This window comes from Sparus aurata, chromosome 9 (assembly GCF_900880675.1).
Source record: "Sparus aurata chromosome 9, fSpaAur1.1, whole genome shotgun sequence".
In the NCBI taxonomy this organism is placed as follows: domain Eukaryota; kingdom Metazoa; phylum Chordata; class Actinopteri; order Spariformes; family Sparidae; genus Sparus; species Sparus aurata.
The window spans coordinates 33,078,321-33,100,376 of record NC_044195.1 but is presented as its reverse complement, the minus strand read 5'-3'; the positions used below and the strand labels follow the sequence as shown (position 1 = coordinate 33,100,376).

Genomic DNA, 22,056 nt, shown 5'->3' with positions numbered 1-22,056 from the left:
GGACGTGTTTCAGCCGGACCCTTTTGAGCGCTGCACACAACATGGAGGAAAATGGCAACTTGCAGATGAAGAAGGCATGACAGCACTAGATATCGCTGAATTTAGGCCAAACCATGCGGAATTATTCAATCTTTGAGCAGTGAACTTACTGATAATCAGGTAAGTCGTTAAACTAACTCGTGTTTATACATTTATGTCGATAAATTCAAACGTATCGTCCATGTTGTGCTAATGTTTTGCTAGCTTGCTAACCTTACCTGTCCCACTTGACCCTCACGCTGAAACAAACATCGGGTCTAACAGACATCTTAAAGTTTTGGAAAGGCATGAGTGTTGTTTGATAAATGATATAAATATTTTAAAGAAGTTAAAGTCGTGTGCTGTTTAAAAACAGAATCTCCTCAGTGCTCTCTCGTTTCCTAAGAAGAGGTATGATGGTCATAAAGTCACGTCATGCTGAAATCCTCCCAGGGTTCATTTACCCTCCTTTAAATTCAACCCTGCAGATCACCTGTCTAAATCAAAGCTGAATTATTTCTTAGGTGATGCTGCACTTGTTCTGACTCATATTCTGTCCTTCTCTCAGCTGCAGGAAGGTCTGAGATCAGCCTGGGAAGATGTTTTGCCTCCGGCGGTGTCTGTGGCTTCAGCCCAGGACTCAGGTTTGCTCTGTTTCCCGGCAGAGAGTCCATAAACTCGCTTCGCTTCAGGAAGCCAAAGCGCTTTCACCAAAGAAAGTCCGAAGCTTACTTTACCCCTTTAAAGAGCTGGAGCAGTACCTGGACAGGTTTGTTTCTACACCTTTCGTATTGGACTAGATTCTACAGGGCACGTGTTTTTGTTCTCTCTGACATGTTTTGAACGTGTTTTTCAGGTCTATAGACCGGACGCCGTTCCAGCTCTTCCATCCCAGTTTGGAGGACATGGTTAGAGCAGAAAAGCTCTTCTGCTCTTCACCGTCTCATAAGATTGATTACTACACCTCTGCAGAGAGGCTGGACCACGTGCCTGCACTGACGCAGCCAGAGGTCAGTGGGCAGTATTTGTGTTTTTCTGCAAAGCACTTGTATCTCTACTCGGTCCACTGAATTAATTAAGTTATATCCCAAACAGTCTCAGAATACTAACAGCACCTGCACCTCAACGTCAGCCTCACATCATATCATTTAAACATCTGTTGATTCCTGCCATCCGCCCCAGGTGTATACTACAACTCCAAATATCTACCTGTGGTAAAAGGTCTCTTCCAAACAGAAACCTCTGCCTTTCCTGAGTATTGCACCTGTCTGTTGGTAAAGAACTTGCTACGGAGCATTTCTGCTTTGCACACACGTAGTTGTGAGGAGCAGAAGTTCAACCCTTCCTGTGTACTCGTAACTGCTCAACGTTTACGTTTTGAATCAGGGGCAGTGAATCCTGTCCACCTCTCTCATTAGACTCATAATTTTGATAATAGCAAAGTAGCAAAGTATGATAAGATAACGACCGCAAGTTTGATAGCTCGTGTTGCTCCCTGCATGTCGATGGTATTCAGGACACTCCTAATGAGAAATCTGTACTTAAGAACACCAAAGAAAAGTTGGTGGTAATGTGAGTTTCAGAAAAGATTTCTTAATTAATTGACTTAATTCATGTGTAAACCAACAATCTGAGGTTTGTGTCATCTCTTAAAATCACCTCATGTATTTGCACACTGACCACTGAGGTCAGTATGACGTGTCTGCACGGTTGTCAACACAGAAACCTCAGAAAGTGTTTTGGAATCTGTTGCATCTGCTTGGACTGAATCATATTTCATGTTTCACCGATGACCTGAAGCAACACGCTCACATCACTGCAGCCCTAAAACTTTTTTTTAATGCAGGATTGTTTTCAGAACGTCTGCCAGCTAAAAGTTACAGGTGCTTCATTCACAGGTAAAAGAGAGAGCAGCCATTGGTGTACATTTTTTAGGTTCCATTGCTTTGAGTTAACACAAATATAGAGGGAAGTTTTTGTATGGAAGGTGGAGAGGAACATGCCACCACACCTTGTGTTTTACACACTTTCTCATTCATCTGATACAGTTTACAAAGAATCGTCTACAGTTTCTATCAGATTTATTCTTTCACATCAAAATGTGAAGCAAATTAAATTTTTAATCTCTGCTTATGTAAAATGTATGATTGGAGAGTTTTCGGCAGGTCTACTAAGTTTTCACACTGCAACAGTTCAGTCAGATTGAACCGACCAAAACAAACAAAAATACAGTTTATTCTTTAATGACCTCATGATTAGAGCCGCAGCCTGACGCCTTCAACCTGCTCACATTACAGAATGACATCACAGACGCTTGCTTGCTTCTTTCCCTCGACCGACTCACCAGTAAAGATTTGTTTGGCTTGGATTCGACAGTCAAACTGTCAAAGACAGACAAGGTGTCTGTTTAAGTAAGTGAGGATGTTGAACATGGAGTTGTTCACATTGCCCGTCCTCGACCCAAACACGGACACCATAAATGAAAAATGTAGCCTAATGTCTTTTTAGCCTCATACATAATTAAGCACAAGTTGACAGCTGATAATAAATGAGCAGATTTATAACCTTTATAGACAGTAGTGCTCACCGGAGGGGTCAGAATGGGACATTGTGTTGATTGGACAATGGGGTCTCTTTGGCATGCCGAGTTAGCTAGCACTCTGTCAGAGGATGATGTATCCGTAGCTTACTGGCAGCGTCAGCCTCCACCCATCTGTCTTGTGTCGGAGAGATGGATGAGCCTGAGTCGTGTCCTGTGGGACTTGGCGGTCGTTGGTACTGCAGCAGCAAAATGGTAGCAGCCAATCGGAGCAGGCCGTGACCGTCAGAGCAGGTGTGTGGGTTATAACGGTTACTCAGGGAAACCTTGAAAAGAGCTTTCCAAGGAAAATATCCCATGACAGAGTAAATCATAATAGTACAATGTTTGTGTTTTCTCAGGTGTGTTTTATCGGAAGAAGCAACGTCGGCAAGTCGTCTCTCATCAAATGTCTGTTCTCACTGACTCCCGAGGTCGAAGTCAGAGTCTCCAAAACTCCTGTAAGTATTCTGAACATACAGGTTGTCTGTTTCACTTTCGAGGTGTAGATGTATCATTTTCATAAAGTCATATCAAACAGATAGAGTTTGATGTTTTGCTTGTTATTTTAAAGTTAAACCTCTTTTATTCGCGTGGGGTGTTCTGGGTTGAGTGTTTTCATAAAGCGATTTGGTGTAACTGATGATTTGTAATTCTTTGTAATTCTGCATCTTTAGCTTTGTAAGAGGCGATAATAAGAGAAGTACATGAGTAAAGACTGAAATGGGTCCTGAGCATCAAGTCCTAAAAAAGTCCTTTGCCAATTATTTACTATATTATGTAGACAGAGTTCTTCTGTGACTGATTTTACTATGAAGACATCGTAAAAAAAACATGATGCGTTGGGAAGTTTGGCATATTTCTGTTAAAGAAATATTTCTGTGAGGTGAAAAGAATTTTGGAAAGTATATCAAAAATTCAGACTAAACCTTGGCGATAAGAATGTGACAGAAGAATCTGATCTCTAAGTCTACTGTCTAGTTTTTCCAGCACTTTTAACCAAATTTAATGGACTTGGCCTCATCAAAGGATCGTACAAGTTGACTTTAGGTTTAGATTTAAGATTGAATAATATTGTTGTTCCTGTTGATGCCCATTTTGCCGTTACCCAAGTTTTATTTGTTGTTTTTCACTCAAAACCTTCTTCTTCTTTGCAGAGTTCTAAAATACTTTTGTGACTGTTTCTAGATTAATGATTATAAATGACTCTATTCATACAAAAGAATATAATTATACCATTGCAATACGCTGATTTTAGGTTAATTAGGTTAGTCTATATATATGAGATTAGTATGTCTGATTGAAAAAAGGCCAAGAGAATCTGATATTTCTTATTTAGATTGAACTCATTGTGTTTCTTGACGCCTCATGAGAGTTTGTGTGTCTGTCTTTGTTTTTCTCCCTCAGGGTCACACAAAGAAGATGAACTTCTTCAAAGTGGGCAAAGCTTTCACCATCGTTGACATGCCTGGATACGGATACAGAGCACCTAGTGACTTTGTGGACATGGTGGAGCCGTACCTCTACACCAGGAAGAAGTGAGACATTAAGCCAGCTTTAGCTGCTGTGCACCGACACCAGAGTCACATAGTCTCGGCACATACTGGGAGAATATATTGCCCTCGTTCACATATGATGGATGTCTGCAGGGCCGAAGTTAAACTCTCATTAACCATCTGCTGCGTAGGAAAACTGCATAAAGTGAATCGGACTTGTGCAACGCTGCTGAGGTCGGAAAGAGATTTTTCTTGATAGCAACGACAGAACTCCCCTCATGGTCAAGATCCTCCGGGAGGAGAAATTCATTCTCGATGCCAAAAACTATTTGTTAAATTCGAAGAGATACAAGAATGACTTTCTGCCTGTGGTATAATAATATTTGTAAATCAATCTAAATGAACTTTCTAGGATAAATCAACTGGTCAACACATTGTTGATGGTAGTCAGGTCAGATATTAACATTTAGACACGAAGACAAACCACTGGGCCAACAAATTCTTTAACTTTTGGTTAATTTGTCATGAAAGGAAAATAAAACCATGAATATATATTTTATTTCAGGCAGGCTGTGCTGATAGGAACATATCTAAAGCCTTTCAGACTGAACATTTCACCTCGGGCAGAATAAACAGCCGCTCTGTTTAACATTTTGTAGATGCAAATATACTTCATGCTTTTCGTTTGCGCTGTAACTCTGAAAGAATCGCACACAGCGCTGTAAACTCCAGCCAGGATACAGATACAAGACGAGGTCAGTGGCGTCGACTACAGTCTCCGTCTGGATTGTCCTACCTGTGGATTGTGTCCTGCTCCACAAGGTGGTGCTGTGTAGTCACCGCGCTGTCAGTCACAAGTATTTATTTGTGTTTTACTGCTTTGGCCATGAAGAACAAAAAACTTTAAGAGCCTCAAGGGAAAATAAAATAAATGCTCTTTTACCCAAGAGGAACCGAGAGGGAGGCTGTAATTCTGGTCGCTGTTTAACTCTCCTGCACCTCCTGAAACATGTTTGTGTTTTTATTTTTATCACCACAGAATCAGTCACATCTATTCACACGCTCAACTCGTCTAACTTTATTATTTTTCTTTGTTGTAAACCTGCAGTCTGGTGAGGACGTTCCTGTTGGTCGACGGCAGTGTTGGTCTTCAGAAGGCTGACATGATCGCCCTGGAGATGTGTGAGGAGATGAGACGTCCGTATGTGGTAGGACACACACACACACACACACACACACACACACACACACACACACACACACTCTCTTTCTTCATAAATAGTAACATCTTTCCTATGTAGTTAGTTTTCAGCTTGAAAGCAAAATATATGGAGTAACCTGGAGTAAAAACTATAAACTAGTCAGGAAGTTGTCTGGTTAACTGACCTGTAACTTGTCTCATATCCCCAAATGAAGTTTTGAGTTAACAATTAATCAATTAGTCAATCAACAGAGAATTAATCAGCAGCTATTTTGATTATCAGGCATTTTTCAACATTTAAACAAGCGCAAAAAACAATTAACAGATCAACCGATGATGCATAAATCCTGTACAAACAGTTCTGGTGTGTTTGTGGCACATTGTGAATTACAAACTCGGAGCCTGCGTCACATACATCAGCTGTGCCACAACCAAGTTAAACAGCAGCAAATATCTAGTGCGAGAGATATTTGGCCAGTCAGTAGTTCACCTGAGGTGAATCTCTGCTTGAAGAACAGAGACTGAACGCTGCACATGCTGGGAACTCGGCGTGGAGGAAGTGAGCGTTACCGTTAACCAGCTCTCACCCCTCCTTCTCACATTTCCCTCATTCTTCTTCCAAATCCTCCTCATTATGTCCACACTGAATTAATGCTGAACGCTCTCACTCAGCTATTTAAAAACTGCTGTCCCCTCTGAAACGCCACCGCCGAGACATTATAATGAAGCACCCCCACTCTGTACCCACTCCGCAGTCAATTATTCATGCTCTCAGGTTATTAAACACTTTGATCATTATTAAGGCGGTGACAGTACAGCTTTTAACAAAGATGAACCCTCGGTGCTGAAAGGCAAAGAAGCCGTGAGATGAAAGAGTCAGTTTGAAACATGAAACAGACTTTAAAAAGGTTGTTGTGTGGCTGTCATGGAGGATAAGAGCCGGCTGTACTAATTTAGTTACAGCTGCGAATGACAGATTTGAACTGAGGGATGCATTTATCATCAATTCATTCATTGTAGGGCTGCAGCTAACCGTTTTTCTGTCATTATCAATGAATCTGTTGATTATATTCTGGATTAATCGATCTATATCTGTCAGAAAATGGTGACAAATGTCATTCAGAGCCCGAGACGACGTCCTCACGTCTTGTTTAGTCCACAACCTAAAGATATTCAGTTTACTGTCACAGAGGAGGAAAGAAACCAGAAAATATTCACATTTAACAAACTGACATCAGAGAATTTACACAAACAGATTAATCGATTATGAAGATGGTTGGCGATTAATTCAGTAGTCATAGATTCATCATTGGAGCTTTTATTTATTTTTGCAAACATTTAATGACAAGTGTGACAAATATTCAAATGTAATATGAATAATAATGATATAATGATTCTACTTTTGTACTGTACATAAAGTCGGATGTGTTAAACATGTCGTTGTGCAGCTGGTGGTGACGAAGATCGACAAATGTGGACACGGAACTCTGCTGACGAACTTGATGAAACTTCATGATTTGGTTAAAACGGAGACGACGAGCTGCTTCCCTCAGCCGTTCCTGGTCAGGTGAGGTGAAATAATCCAACTCTCTTTGTTTTCATGACCGAATAAACTGAATAAACAAACTGACCTTAAAGCGATACTGTCGCCAAAATGCAACCGAGGCTTTTTTTGTTAATGTATATGAGTCAAACCTTCGTGTAAAAGCATAATTACAACGAAAGAGGCATTTTTAAGATTTTCAGGATTTCAAGATTTCAGGTCAAACTAATTTTCAATGGGAGTGCTACGGGCACTTTTATGATAGCATCAAAATCTCTCTGTTTAAAACAGTAAGAAGTCTCGACACAACATGAAACTTTGCTGGTAGTATCACCAGGGTCTCTACACATGAACACGAGCATTGAGAACATTGTTTGTGTACACAGAGTTTACTAAAAAGAAGCTTTTTGAACAACTCACGTTAGCAGTAGCTTGTTCCGCTCGCCGCCGTCCTGCCAGTGGAGAAGTGTCGATCTCAGAATGTGACGTAACCTGGAGGACAGTTAAGGTGGAACTACTGTCTTCTGGCAACAACGCAACACGAGATCTCACGTGACTTTTCCGGCTTTTGATTTTAGTATGGTTTCTTATATGAGGCTCCTTTTTCAACTTCAAGGTCAATATTGTTTTTCACTAACGACAAAACAGCAAATTATCCTGCATTTATATGGAACTAAGCTTTAGGAGCGTTCCACCTTAACTGTCCTCCAGGTTACGTCACATTCTGAGATCGACACTTCTCCACTGGCAGGACGGCGGCGAGCGGAACAAGCTACTGCTAACGTGAGTTGTTCAAAAACCTTCTTTTTAGTAAACTCTGTGTACACAAACAATGTTCTCAATGCTGGTGTTCATGTGTAGAGACCCTGGTGATACTACCAGCAAAGTTTCATGTTGTGTCGAGACTTCTTACTGTTTTAAATATAGAGATTTTGATGCTAGCTTAAAAGTGCCCGTAGAACTCCCACTGAAAATGAGTCTGACCTGAAAATGAAAATACAGTAAATCTTAAAAATGCCTCTTTCATCATTAATTATGCTTTTACACGAACGTTTGACTCGGGTACATTCACAAAAAAAGCCTCGGTTGCATTTTGGCGAGAGTTTTTCTTTAAAGGACGACACAACTTATACCGCTTTACTTTGTTTACATGTGGCGGACCCTGCCACCTTTCTAGCTTCCAACAAGTTTCTCTTTTTCTTTCTCTTTGCAACAGCTCCCTCCACTTCTGGGGAATCTACCTCCTGAGATGCTTCATCACCCACGTGACGGGGAGCATCACTTTAAAAGACACTTCGCACTGACTGAGACAACTTGGACTATTTAACCTCAACATACAATATATCCACCTTGTTAGGACGACAGAAAATTGCTTCAGAGGCTTTTATTTTTTAATAAATGGTTATTTAACACATTTGGCTGGTGTTCCTTTTACATTATAGTTACACATTACATGACTCGCAGGAGGGAGCACACATGTTTACAGCATCAGTCGAGGAAACGCTGAGAAAAGAAGAGCGTCTGCTTGAAAACGCTGAGATGTCACTGTCGTCCCCGATCAAGGTCCAAAGGTATGTGCAGGAAAAAGGGACTGTATCAGCCAGTCTCAAAACAAAACTACACAGATCAAAACCTAACGCCCAGTGCACGGAGAAGATGACGGTACCAAAGTACTTGAAGTCACTTTCAAAAGCTGTTGCATAGTTTGAAGACTGAACTCAGTGTAAGAAGCTGCTCGGCAGCTCTAGACTCTTTCAGGGGTCACTGATGTCGCGGTTAGATGACTGATTAGAGATCGCTGGGTAACTGATTGTCCTGTCCAACTGTCCAACCACATTAACTCACTGAGTTTAAATGGAAGCAGACTTTAATATCATAATTTAGCTTGTCAGGAACTTGGAAATGATTGAAATATCTGCTGTGTAATGATAATCACTGACTGAGTGTGAGTAATGTCGAGGTTCTTAGATGTTGAAGAGGCAAATCATTTATCCGTTTACACAATCTTTAACAAACTGACAACTTCAATTGTGCATCTACAATGAGATTTTTGCGTGTGTGTGTGAAGTTTATCTCGCATTTGTGTCGTTTTTGTACCGAAATCTGTCATTTTTCGAGCCGTTGTTATTCTATGTGGTGTTTTTGAGAGAACTAAACAGATGAGACAAATCAAAGTTGTTCTTTTTGTTTAATCCATACAAGATGGACTTGTTAACCTAGTGCACACACTGTATTATATTTACATATTGCGTGACAGAGGAGAGTAAATGTGTGACTGGAGTCTCGCGTCATCTGATCCACTTTCACACAGAAACTCCTCGACACCACCGGGAACACATTCTGCCCCCCGACCGTGGCAGCGCGACCGCCTGCACCGAGCGAACTCAACAACACGGGTACGTTGTTATTTTTACGATGCACAGCTTTAATGTCACGCAGAGCACCGAAATGTTCTTCGCACATTGTGCTGTTACCTTGGAAACCTGGAAACCGACCTCAGTTTCATGCCATGCTCTATCTTGATGGCTTTTACTCTTATTGTTTTATTATGTTGTATAATCACTTACTTACAGTGCAAAAGTTTATTATAATCCTATAAACCGCTGTGTAGAAACAATGCACACGACTCATTGCGGTGTTGTGTAAGTTATCACCGTGCTGAACGCTACATATACGTTAGAAACGGTGGATATCATACAGATGAAGAGTTACAGAGTTTGTGATTTCCTTCAGAGCCCTGAGGAGCGTTTTAGTGTCTTTCAGCTAATTGTTTTGGTTCAACTGCTCAAGACTTCACTGTTCGTTTCATACGAAGTAGAGCCGGAACTAAAGCCTAAAAATGACCATGATGAAGCATTTAGCAGCTTAAAGAGCCAGGTGTCTTTCTCAGGTGTCGGTGCGACTCTGAATAAATGCTGCTCCGTGTCTGCTGCATGTGTAAATTGTCCCAACAATGAGCTCACACAGAGATCACACAGTATGTCAATGTCAGGATCTGTTTCTTTTTAATTAGAGAGTTACTTTCCTTAAAATATTGCCTGATACATTTCAGAAAGATTGTTTTTTTTCCTGACAACAGATAATAATAATATTAAATCTTGTGTTGTTTCATGTTTACATTTTTCCAATGCAGTATCAAAAGATAAAGTATGGGCTTACTCTTTTTTCATATTGTCAGCAAACATTCACCCAAAATCCAACAATAAATAGTTCTAGAGGACAAGACCTTTCTTTTAAAAGTTTAGAAGATAAATGTTGAGATGAAGCTTCAGTGTTTCTGACTCTGCAGCCTACCAGGCATATAAAAAGTAATGTGGTCGTAGTTCATGTGAGGCAGATTGTGAGTTTCTGTCGCCGGAGACTGACGGCCCCGACCAGGCTGAAGAGAGAGACGGTGTTGTGGAGAACAGTGGCAGTAAAATTATGAATATCCAGATCAAGATGATACAGCTGCACACTGCAGGCTAAAGGGGCACGCCACAGATTCAGACCTAATCACAGTTTGGGATCAGGACAAGAAACAGTAAATACAGGACGGCTAAAATTTAATTTAATTGGTTGTTGTTCAGCGATCACAATTTGATTAGAAAATACAGTCTCGTATTTTCCACTTCCTGAGATTTATTGTGGAAATGATTCTGAACAATTCCTCAGTAAAAGCTTTAAACGACAAGATAAATGTTGCTTTCGTTTATTTCTTCTCCTAAAATCCAGAGATAACTTTAAAATGCAGATGTTTAAAATCAGAGGAAAACAAATGCAAAGTATGGTGGTGTGATTTAAAGATGTAATTCAAGCGGCCTGTCTTCTCTGGGGTAGTTATAACAAGTCATGTAGAAACATATGCACAGAGACATTTCACCAGTGGAACATCGTAGCACTGTGACAGATCCCTCAGATAAAGAGTAACAGTAAGTCTGAACCACTGCAACCAAAGAGTTCATTAATCAGGGTTTGTACGGGTGCTTGAAATCCTTGAAAGTACTTGAATTTCAATGTTGTGTTTTCAAGGTCTGAAAAGTGCTTGGATTTTAGTTTAAGTGCTTGAAAGTGCTTGACATTATAACTCTGTCTTTTCCACAAAATTGGGATCAGACTGGATGATTAATTTCTGAAGTTTTTGCTATTATGAAACATAATTTTAGATGTTTACAGCATGATACAATGTACATAATTGTGATAAAAAGTGAAGAAAAAATAATGAGTTTATATATTCCTGTAGATATGTATTTTACCCCAGCAATAAGGTGCTGGAAAATATTGAAAATGACCCTTAAAAGTGCTTGAAAAGTGCTTGAATTTGACCTTGAAAAATGTGTACGAACCCTGATTAATCCATAAGAACTCATCGTGCTGCGCTGTAACAGACACTTTAAACGTCCTGAAATCTCTAAATATCGGGTTAAATGATGCTTATGCTTCAGCTGGCTGTGTCTGCATTAATGTGATATGTTAAAAGTATGAAGACACTTTAAATGTGGTAAAATAAATAAAAACACTTTAAACTCTGATCTCAAAAAACATCATGAATTTATAGTTTCCAGCTTCTAAAATTTGATAATTTTTATGTTTTTTGTTTGTCAGACATGAAAATAGACCAGAAATCTGATGCTTCTCCTTCTGCTGTGGGAAATTACAATATGTAGCTTTTGATTGATTAATCAAGGTAATAATCATAAATTGCAGCCCTATAATAATTACACAAATATTTTTTTTTTCATGTATTACTATTTTCACTGTCTACTAATTCTGTAAAGAACTCTCTCTTTGTTATTTTCTAAACTTGTAGCCAAAACTTTACATTAATTATTCTGCACGTGTTTGTTCCCTGTTACTGTGACTCACCAAAATATTCACTAGTTGTGGAAAACATTTTTCATCAATCACACAGGTAATTTACTGACATTTTTTGCAATTGAGCTACGAGACGACGTAGACGAGGACAAACGACGTTCAGCGCAGGACAGTTTTACATGTGCGATAGCTCAAAATCTCAGACAAGCTGCTGTATGCAGACACACGTTCTCAGACTTCTGGTGAGCAGCGGTTGTATATTCAGCAGAAAGCTTGTCAGCAGAGTTGTAAGAATAGCTAACCCAACACTCACTGAATGCAGTTGATGGGAAACATAAAGTCTGCAGAGAACGATAAGGGTGGGAGGTTAAAGATGCAAAGCACATCAGCAGATGTGCAGTCATAAACATTTTTTTTTTATAGAATTGACTTGCCAGGAGGTCAAGGTCATTGCATCCCCTTTGATTCGTTCCTCTCGGTCCTCCGTTCAGCCAGTGGGAGAGCTTCTCAAAACTTTTCTTATCTTCGTTTCCTCGTTTTACACCGGAGCGAGAACAAGTCCGCGTTGTGGTGAAATACAACAACGGACATATCAGATTAGATCGTTATCATCAGATCAAACTGAGATAATGGCCGTGACATGACACAAGCCGTCACACACTCATTCACACGTAGAGCGCAGAACGATACTTAAAATTTACTGCTGCCTGATTGAAGGACATGTTAGATGGAGAGGGAGATAAAAGCTGATGGGACAGATAAAGACCGATAAGACTCTCTGAAGAGCTACCATAAGTGTTCCACCTCCCCTCACTTACACATACAGAAAGAATGATTCTCTGCGTACACATTAACAGTTTATGAAAAGCAAACAGGAACACGGATCACCACGTGGAGCTTTTGAAGGTCATGAACGCCCATGAAAATGGGTGGAATCCTAAAATGTTGGATATTTGTCAGGCGGAATATCAGATCTTTAGAAAAGTCCTGCAGATCTTGTTTCCAGGGTCGCTGTTTTGTTTTGTCACTCGTTACGTCACAAGGTCACTGCCATCTAAAAGTAACTTGCGGCGTTATCTCCTGAGAAAAGCAACACTTTAAAGAACTTTAGAGTTACCGAAAGTGACGGTGAAACCTGTTCGTTATGGCGTATATGAACATTTGAATGTATCGACCGTCATTTCGCAGCCGTCTGTACGACCCACAATCGGTAATTCTGCAACTAATGAACCCGTAAACTATGAACGCTTCCATAGAAACCATAAAAGCACAAAGATGATGAAATTGTGGTGACAGAAGACGAGGACAAGACAGCAATTCTTTCCAGTATCAGATTACTTTCATGGAAACTAAAATAAATAACAGATTACTTGATTTGCAGCACCAACTACTATCCGAGAACTCTAACGCTCACTTTGTAACAACCCACACTGAAGCTCGCTGTGACTTGATTTGTATATCTGACCTTCACTGTTAAAGTTTCTCTGTGCTCACCTGAAATCTCACTTTTTTTTTTTTTACACGTGTGCTTACAAAGATTATTTTGTGACATCACAACGACAGTATGGCCCAATAAACATTTTAACGAGTTCAACTTGTTGTCATGCAAAAAACAAAACAAAACAAATCGGACACAAACTTTGAAGCAGACTCTTTGTTTGTCTGCATTTGGAGGATTTTTATAAGTCTGCGTTTTGTTTTTTAGAGGAATTTCTAGTTGTCACAAATATAAAACTCTCTGTAATCGATATCAACAGACGTCTTTGAGCAACGTTAAAAAGTGTTCTGGTTTCGAGCGGCTTTGCTTGTATCCAGGTTGTCCATGTGGAGAAGCAACAGAGGTTGAAATGCGTTCATGGAACACATCAGCTTATTAGTAATCCGTCTTATTGAAATATATCTGCACACATCAGCAAATATCTGTTCATGGAGATCAGACAAAATATTAACATCGTGGATGTATAATGACAACTGGATACATGTGAGGCCTCGTTCATTCCTATTAAAGCTGCTCGATGGTGCATGAAGCCAAAAAAGATTGACATGCAACCTCGATTACTTCATATTTTGCCCGTTCTAAACTCTGTCTTGCGTTTCATGAGTCGGTCTTGCTGTGATATAATCTATTTTGTCTTTTGTCCCTGTAGAAGCCGTGTCATTTTACAGCGTCAGCAGACTGTCTCGTCTTTATCCACGACTTTTTAATCTCAAATCCCAAACGATTCCTTACATAACTGAGCAGAAGTAGCAGTGTCATGATGATCTGCTCAGCCTGGCTTGCTTGTATTCTCCACGTACAACAACTTGACCTGGAATAAAAATGGAGCACAGGTCACACTGTTGTGCTGATATACTGTTAATTTAAATCATTACAGACAAAAAAAAGTGATACCAAAAATATTAAAACTTTGAAGTTATTGGATATCAGTTCCAGTGTTTGTCTAATGAAAGTTTGGCTTTCTGCAAACTACTAATATGTTGATTTTTTACAATTCTTGTTGCAACTTTACATTTGTTTTGTTTGTATGTTATGTTATTTTATCTGTGCTTATGGTCTGGATATGTTTTGGCACCAAAAAACATGAGGTTAGGTTTCAGAAAAGATCTATTGTTGGATACAAATGGTCAAAAACACTCAGCTTGTTGCCACAAACACAGCTGGTAAAAAGCTTACAGATGTTGAGCCGCCGTCTCCAGCGGTGGTCTCGTGTTTGGCAGCCGCTTCGCTCGGCTGTCACACACGTTTCAGTCGACTTTAACAGAACCACAAAGTCTGAGTTTAAATGTCCTCGCTGAACCAAACTTATCTGGCAAAGATTCAACAATTTTATGTGTTGCAAAGGTTGTGTATATTGCCGAGTTCACTGGTTGGACTGCATGAAAAATGCACGGATGACACTGTCGCTTTTATTGTACCCGCTACATTTTATTGCATATGTTTCCAAACGTGTCCACGAAATGTGACTGAAAGGTGAAAATCTTCCTAATGCTCCTCGTTGTTCATACATTATTTAATAGCGAGCAGCTTTTAATGTTTCATATGACACATTCTTTATGGTGTTGACTTTAGAGTTAAGGATTACCCCGATCATCCTGAGGCACAGAACTCTTCTGCAGGACTCTGCAAGGTAAAAAGAAAAGTTTAAGAAATTAGTTTAAGAAAAACAGAACGGTTTGTGTTTGTGCAAGGTGACACATTAGTAGTTTTAAGTTTAAGTCCATCAAAGACACGAACAGTAAGTGCCAACTTTTGAACATTTTATGTAACTGAAGAAAGACCTTTTACCACGCTTGGCTTGAGCAGGAGGCAGATTGAACCAAAGTGCCTATAAAAAAAAATTGGTTCCTTCCCACTCGGACCTTTGTTATTTTATTATTATCATTTTATAACATTGAATTATGATGGATATAATTTACAGGTGGTTTACAGACTTGTAGTAAAAAAAAAAATAATACAACATAAAAAAATCAATTTCAGCAACAAGGAAATGTAGATTTAATAGAAAAGATGTAAAACAAAGCTTGAGCAGAGAATCACCACAGGTTTTCCATCTCAGCCATTAAACCCTGTAACTCAGTCTGCATCTTCTCACACGGACAGTTGTTGCATATTTACAGCTGTTTCCTGATTGAGCTTCCTCTACTTCTACTCTATGAGACCTTCACTGCCTGGCATACCTTACCGTTATTGATAGGTTTCTAAAAACCTGATTGCAAACGTTTCAGAATGTTTATTTTATTTAGTTATCCACTGTGGGACTTGATTACACAAAATAGACAGAAGAATGTCAAGGTGGGTGATTTTTATTGGCTCTGTGCAGAGAACCTTGGCACGCAGGGTGTGTCCAAAGCATCTTCCTTCCTTACTGGCATTAAAGGGCTGATGATGCTGCACAGCGTAGCAGTCCAATAAAGTTTTAACAGGCCATAGGGCAATAAAATCTGGAGCTGTGGTCCAATCACAATGCACTTTTGAGAGTGATTCGTTTTATATGCATGTGCTTCTGAACACTGACCCCATAAAACACAACAAGTGTTGGTTAATTTTTTATTTTTTTCCTCCCAGTGTTTATGTGGCTGTGGCAGCGTGGGCATAAAGAGCAGTGAGCTGGACGCTTCCTCTCACTGTCGCCAACGTCCTCTTGGATATCGGAGAAGGAGAAGCTGGAGTCGTCCTGAGGAATCTTTTGAACTCTGAGGAATCTCTCCTCCACCCTTCGCTGATTATCCTCTTCTTCTCCCGTTGTATTAATCACAATGGCGACGTATGCGGTGCCTGAGGGCTGCGACGCCGTGGCCACAATCTGCTCAGGCGCCGACCTCGAAGGCTGCTTGGTCCCTGAAAGTGACTTCAATGCAGTCCTGGGCTTGGTGCTGAGCACGGTGCTCACCATCATGCTTGCTATGATCATGTTCTCCATGGGTTGCACCGTGGACGCCTTGAAGCTGTGGGGCCACATCAAGAGACCGTGGGGCATCTTCATCGGCTTCCTCTGCCAGTTCGGCATCATGCCTTTCACAGCCTTTGCCCTGTCGCTGGCCTTCAACGTGCTGCCTGTGCAGGCTATCGTGATCGTGATTATGGGCTGCTGTCCTGGAGGCACCGGCTCCAACATCATCTGCTACTGGCTGGATGGAGACATGGACCTGAGGTGAGGAACCAGCTAGTTCACTGTGTTGTTTAAAGCTGCCAAGCTATTTAAAAAACAAAGCCACCTGATGTGCTGACTGTCTGACAGGAAGAGACGGATTCTTGCTTTCAGTTTGAAGGAAGACTTTGAGCACGACACAGTTTTACAGTTTACAAGTTACAGTTTATAACCATGTTTCTATAAATTAGTGCCAGAACCAATGTGATATAAATGTATATGAGTTGTCACTGATAAGGATTTTTAAAAAGTTAGCATTTGCTAATTTGAAAACACAGTAAATCAACACGTGTTTGAGACAGGACAACATTAAATGGCAACTCAGGTGAAATATTCGTTAAATATCCCGATTTATAACCTAAATGTTTGTTCATGTGTGAGTTTCTATCGATATAAATCACGTGGTACAAGTGGGGACCATGTGAGGAATTTTTTTTGTGTCTTAAAATGTAAAAGTACGGGGTCGTATTTGGGCCAAAAGACCCACAAACAAATCCCCTCATTTCCTTTTTTCAGATTTCTCCAACCACCTCCTTATTTTGTAGAACACGTGCCGCTTGAAAAACAGAATGTCGTTAAAGACTTTTTATTTATTTATAATGCGTTTGACATTTCTTATCCGTATTCACCTCGTCCTCAGCATCAGTATGACGGCCTGTTCGTCGATCATGGCCTTGGGGATGATGCCGCTCTGTCTGCTCATTTACACCTCCATCTGGACCTCCAGCGGCAGCATCCAGATCCCATACGACAGCATTGGTAAGCAGAAAAATAGTTGATTAAACTAGTCCATACAGCAAACATGTCTACTTTCTGAGGCTTAAACAGTATTTTATGTGATTAAGTTAATTATACCATGCTGCTGATCACTTTGTGGTTCTGTTCCAAACAGTATTCGACAAGTTCATTACAATCCTACTGCTCTGTATGATATGAAATCTGTGTTTCCTCAGGTATCACTCTCGTGTCTCTTCTTATCCCCATTGCTTTGGGGATTTATGTTAAAAAGAGGTGGCCCCGCTTTGCAAAGAAGATTCTCAGGGTAGGAAAACACTGAAACTGATTCATGCAAACAGACTTCTACACCGAGAGCATTTCTGGGATTTGTTGTGGTATTTAAATGTTCTGACGCTTTCTTTGCGTCTGCTCTGCACAGATCGGGTCCATTGCAGGCTTCGCTCTCATTGTCATCATAGCCGTGGTCGGCGGAGTTCTCTACCAGTCCTCCTGGACCATCGCTCCCTCCCTTTGGATTATCGGAACCATCTACCCCTTCATTGGTTTCGGCCTGGGCTTCGTCCTGGCCCGCATAGCAGGTCAACCCTGGCACAGGTAGGCTGGCAGCATTGTAGTTATGTTTGGATATGATTCCTTGTTTTTCCCCCCTAACTTGCTTTTTCATATTATAGTTTAATGCATTTTTATAAATCATTAACCACTCCTGCAAAAACAATCACCACAATAAATGTTGGCATTGTGTTTCTGCAGAACCACTGATATGTTGAAACATCACTTCATGCTGCAACTTTATTTTTTTTTGTGTTGTGATAACAGACAAAAAGCACTCGGTTAGGATCAGGAAAAGATCGTGTTTTAGCTTAAAATACAACTGTGGCAACTGTCATGGCAGCCTTCTCTTCATGTACATATGAATGTTCTGTCGTAAACTGAATGTGATACGGGACATTTTGTGACACGGGCAAATGCATATTTCTAAAAAAAAATACGTAATTACTGTGTTTATCATCCCCTGCTTTGTTCAGATGTCGGACCATCGCGTTGGAGACGGGTTTCCAGAACTCCCAGCTGTGCAGCACCATCGTCCAGCTGTCCTTCAGCCCCGCTGAGCTGGAGATCATGTTTGCGTTCCCTCTCATCTACAGCATCTTCCAGCTGGTGGTGGCAGTCACATTTGTGGGAAGTGAGTACAGCAGACAGGCAATTCTTGGCAAATGGGAAAAGTTTTCCTCAGTTTTCAGGGATTAGTAGCGTATCGTGAGAAGTGGATGGTGGCTTGTTATCAGGTGAACATATGGCCGAAGCTGTCTCACCTCTCCATGCTTTCAGTTTTGAGTTTTATGGTCAGGTAATAATAGAGGAGAAGTGTGTACCTGATTTTTGACCTGCTTCCTGTTCATATCTGATTCGTTGATACGATCAGCTGTTTATATAACTGCAAGGAAAAATGACCCGAGCAGAGACAGAGAGATGCTGCTTGTCTGCATCGAGTTCAAGGACAATAATCAGATTTAAAGACAATAAAGGATCTGATAAGAAGCTGTATAATTTATATGAAACTGAAAGCTATTGTTAGCCCCTACGCTAGCTTCTAGCTTATACTTGCAGCTCTGCTGATGCAGATATCTGATATCTAAATATCAAAAAGACCATGGACAGAAACTGTACGCCTGCAAGAGAAGTTAAGATCTTTTTTTAAATTCAAAAATGACAAATGACTGCAAAGTTAGGGCAGAAAAGCTGTGTAATTTGACCGCACCTCATTGTTTGTCACATTACGAAATCAGGCAAGGCTTGATCTTGAATGAGTTGGTGGCAGTAAAAGCCTTTGTTTTGTGTAGACAACTCCCTTCAATCATCGTGTTATCATCCCCTCAAAGATTTTACAGTTTCCTGTTTTCCCCAAACAAGAATAATTAAATGGCAGAACAAGAAATAGTCGACCCCTAAATGACAGAAAGTGTCCGGAGGAAATGTTTATTCACTGAAACCTGGTCAATTTCAAGGCTGTTTTAAAAGATAAATAACAAGATGACTGTTCTGAGTTTCTGACACTGTGTTTTTTTTTTCCTCGACAGGCTACCAGGTATATAAAAAGCATCTGCGCCGCAGTCCACCTGAAGAAGACAGCGAGGCTGAAGTCGGCGGTGCTGAGAAGAAGGACCATGCCGTGGAGAACAGCGCCTACGAGTGTGACGAGTTCGGCAACGGTGAAGAGAAGGAAAAGGACATGAGCAAGAACACCCAGCTGTGAGATTACACACCTGCAAATCACAGACTCTGGACTATCAGTACGAACACAGAGAGCCTGACTCAACTGTGAACACACACTGCACTCTGCAGGCCGTGCCGTGACTCAAGACACTGAATTCTGTTATGTTGAATTTTTTTGTCTCCGTAGTAAAACATTAGGCCTTCCTTTCCTTAATTTATTCATATAATTATTTAAAACAACTTTACTCTGTGTGCTCCGTCTTGCGTTCCCTGATCAACACATTTCCACCCAACACGTCTACACAACTCAAAGTGAATATTTTAAGCTATTTATGTGGATTAAACTGGTCCACACACATTTTTATTAACATACACTGAATGGTGAAAAACAGCCGAATACAAACATACTGCAGATAATTCATCTGATTAGACGCCGAGCTGTGTCGCATGAGGAGAATTATGTGTGCACATCTGACAGCCTGCTGTCGACCCCGCTGACAGACTCTAATACTGATGTGTTAAAACTAATATGTATTTTGTATCCTCGCTCTCTTTCCTGATGTAGCAGATGAAATCAGTGGTTTTTTACACACCAGCTTTGGCCCGAGTTGGGCCCTTAATGCAAACTTCTGTTTCAGTGTTCTCCTCTTTCAGTTCTTCTATACCTCATTTATGTTAGTGGATGAAAAGATGTGGGAGTTGTTTTTTTAGGACAGAGCTCATCACATTTTGAGACTCATTAAATGCTCTTTTTTTCCAGTTTATTACATTTTGTAAGCTACTTTTTGTCATATCTATCCAGCTGAAGAAACCGGTTTGTTATGATTACGGTATATTTATGATACATATTCCAACTTTAAAGCTGAGACAGACGGCTTTTCATGTTTCCTAGTGGTATTACAATATCGCAAAGACAACGATAGCAACATGGCTACTGTCAAACACCTGCTTTGATTCATAAGTAGTCAAGTTCTGTTACTCGCTGAACACACAGAAAGAATGCCGGGTTTGAAGCGTCTCAAGTCCTGGTGGTAGAAGGAAACGCATATTCGCAATGTTTTCACCTTCTTTGCCTCCTCGCTCAGTGTGGCAGTTTCCACAGTCACTCCAGTTGTTCCAGCGTTACCCGAGGATAGTGACCGGGGAAAACAAAGAAACTTCTTGTTTTAGTTGAGCAACGGCAGCCATGATTCCTTTGTTCTTCAATTTGCCTTGCAGGAAATATCCGGCCTGGTCGCAGGCCAATTATCAGGAAAACATGGCGTATACACGGAAGGTGTCTTTTCCCTGCAGCCATTACACTGTGCAAGAATCCAGAATCATAACTTAGAGAATATAAAAGTTGACTATTGCTAGTTTAGTTTATTTACTTAATTTAATTTAAACACCTTTCTGTTAATCTGCTCCCAGTCTGTTGAAAGCTCGACTTTTCATGGATGTAAAGAACAAAATATTTGACCAAACCTCCGTGCTGTCCTCTTCACTTCTGTTTGACAACTGTGCCTTCTGTAATAATGTATTTTTCTCTGAACATTTGTGTCTATTTAGTTGTAATAATTCATTTTTTAATATGAGAACTAGTATTCAACTCAATAAACATATTAATATTTGTACACTACGCCTTTTTGTACGTGTTTAATCGACCCCTGTGCCCCTCATGAAAGAAACAAGCACATGTAGAATTTCCTCTTCTATAGTAATGCAATAAAACATTAACATGTACAGAACACGTAGACCCAGCTCAAGGTCAGAAACCTTCCCATCGTAAAATAATCAACATTTAATTCTTAAAGTTGTTCAAAGTCCAAACTGTGATGGTAAAAGCACAAACCTACATAAAATCTAAGTGCTGTCATGTGATGATAAACGTGTCCAGCTGTTTGTGACATAACTGAAGTGCTGAGCCAAAGATGTCCAGAACTTCAGAGTGACCCGACCAACACCCTCCTGTCGACCCGCTCGCCCCTCCTCCGGATCAGTGCACTGGAGCTGCCTTCACTTACTGTTGGATGTAGTGGGAATTCTCATACTTCCTCTTATTTTCTCTCTGACCCCTCCTCTTAAGAAGGAGAAGAAGTCCATAAGTTGACATTTTTTATCATTCTTTGTTAAGTTTGGTGGCAAGTGTTATTCCAGCACCGCTCCACACACCTTCATCCTGATGGGAGGTCCAATCAGCCAGAATAATCAATTTGATGTTCAGGGCCTTTAATACGATATTTAACAAACCTTTCTAGTTGACAATGCACTGAAACAACCAGGCTTTGATAAATGAATTTCCCCTTGTAAAGGTTCCTTTTTGAGTATTCCCAAACTAAAAAAATTGGCTGATCTGCTAACATTTGCACAGCCATGTGTCGCTAACAGGCTCAAACATGAATTACAAAACAAAGTCTTTGTGGGCTCAGGTAGTGACAAGTCTGGGATAGCCTACTGTGTCTTTAATATTAATACTGTTATATTATAAGTTGAGCTATTACATTCCAAGTGAGTGAAACGTCTGCCTATGTACAACCGTATTCGTCTTCATTTTATTTAAGCAGCTTTGGAAACTGCAGAGCAAACACACCAGCTACATGTGAAATAGCGACAGTAATATTAATTGATTGGTAATGTCCCAATAAATATGTGTATATGAGTTCATTGTCATTTTTTTTTAACCACATAAGCTCAAAGGTATCTAGTGTCACAGTCTTCAAATGAGTCTTCAAACAAGTTATGGCTTGTGTGTTAGCAAATGTTTAGCACGTTAACAGGCTAATCAGCACTAAAACCACAAAAGCTCAAAGCTGCAGAGTTTCACAGTCATGAGCTCTGAAACCTGA

The 22,056-nt window shown here is 40.3% G+C and overlaps 2 protein-coding genes across 2 annotated transcripts; both read left to right on the top strand.

Moving 5' to 3' along the window:
* gtpbp8 (GTP binding protein 8) lies at positions 1-8,250 on the top strand. Its single transcript, XM_030427423.1, has 8 exons — positions 1-159; positions 587-787; positions 875-1,028; positions 2,959-3,057; positions 4,004-4,134; positions 5,201-5,300; positions 6,742-6,860; positions 8,053-8,250. Exons 2-8 carry the CDS (start codon positions 618-620, stop codon positions 8,138-8,140), a joined length of 861 nt encoding a protein of 286 aa, XP_030283283.1. The 5' UTR covers positions 1-159; positions 587-617; the 3' UTR covers positions 8,141-8,250.
* A 914-nt stretch (positions 8,251-9,164) lies between these two features.
* On the top strand, positions 9,165-20,847 carry slc10a2 (solute carrier family 10 member 2). Its single transcript, XM_030429229.1, has 7 exons — positions 9,165-9,232; positions 15,697-16,282; positions 16,920-17,038; positions 17,233-17,321; positions 17,436-17,611; positions 18,043-18,200; positions 19,096-20,847. Exons 2-7 carry the CDS (start codon positions 15,888-15,890, stop codon positions 19,269-19,271), a joined length of 1,113 nt encoding a protein of 370 aa, XP_030285089.1. The 5' UTR covers positions 9,165-9,232; positions 15,697-15,887; the 3' UTR covers positions 19,272-20,847.
* Positions 20,848-22,056: the final 1,209 nt, after the last annotated feature.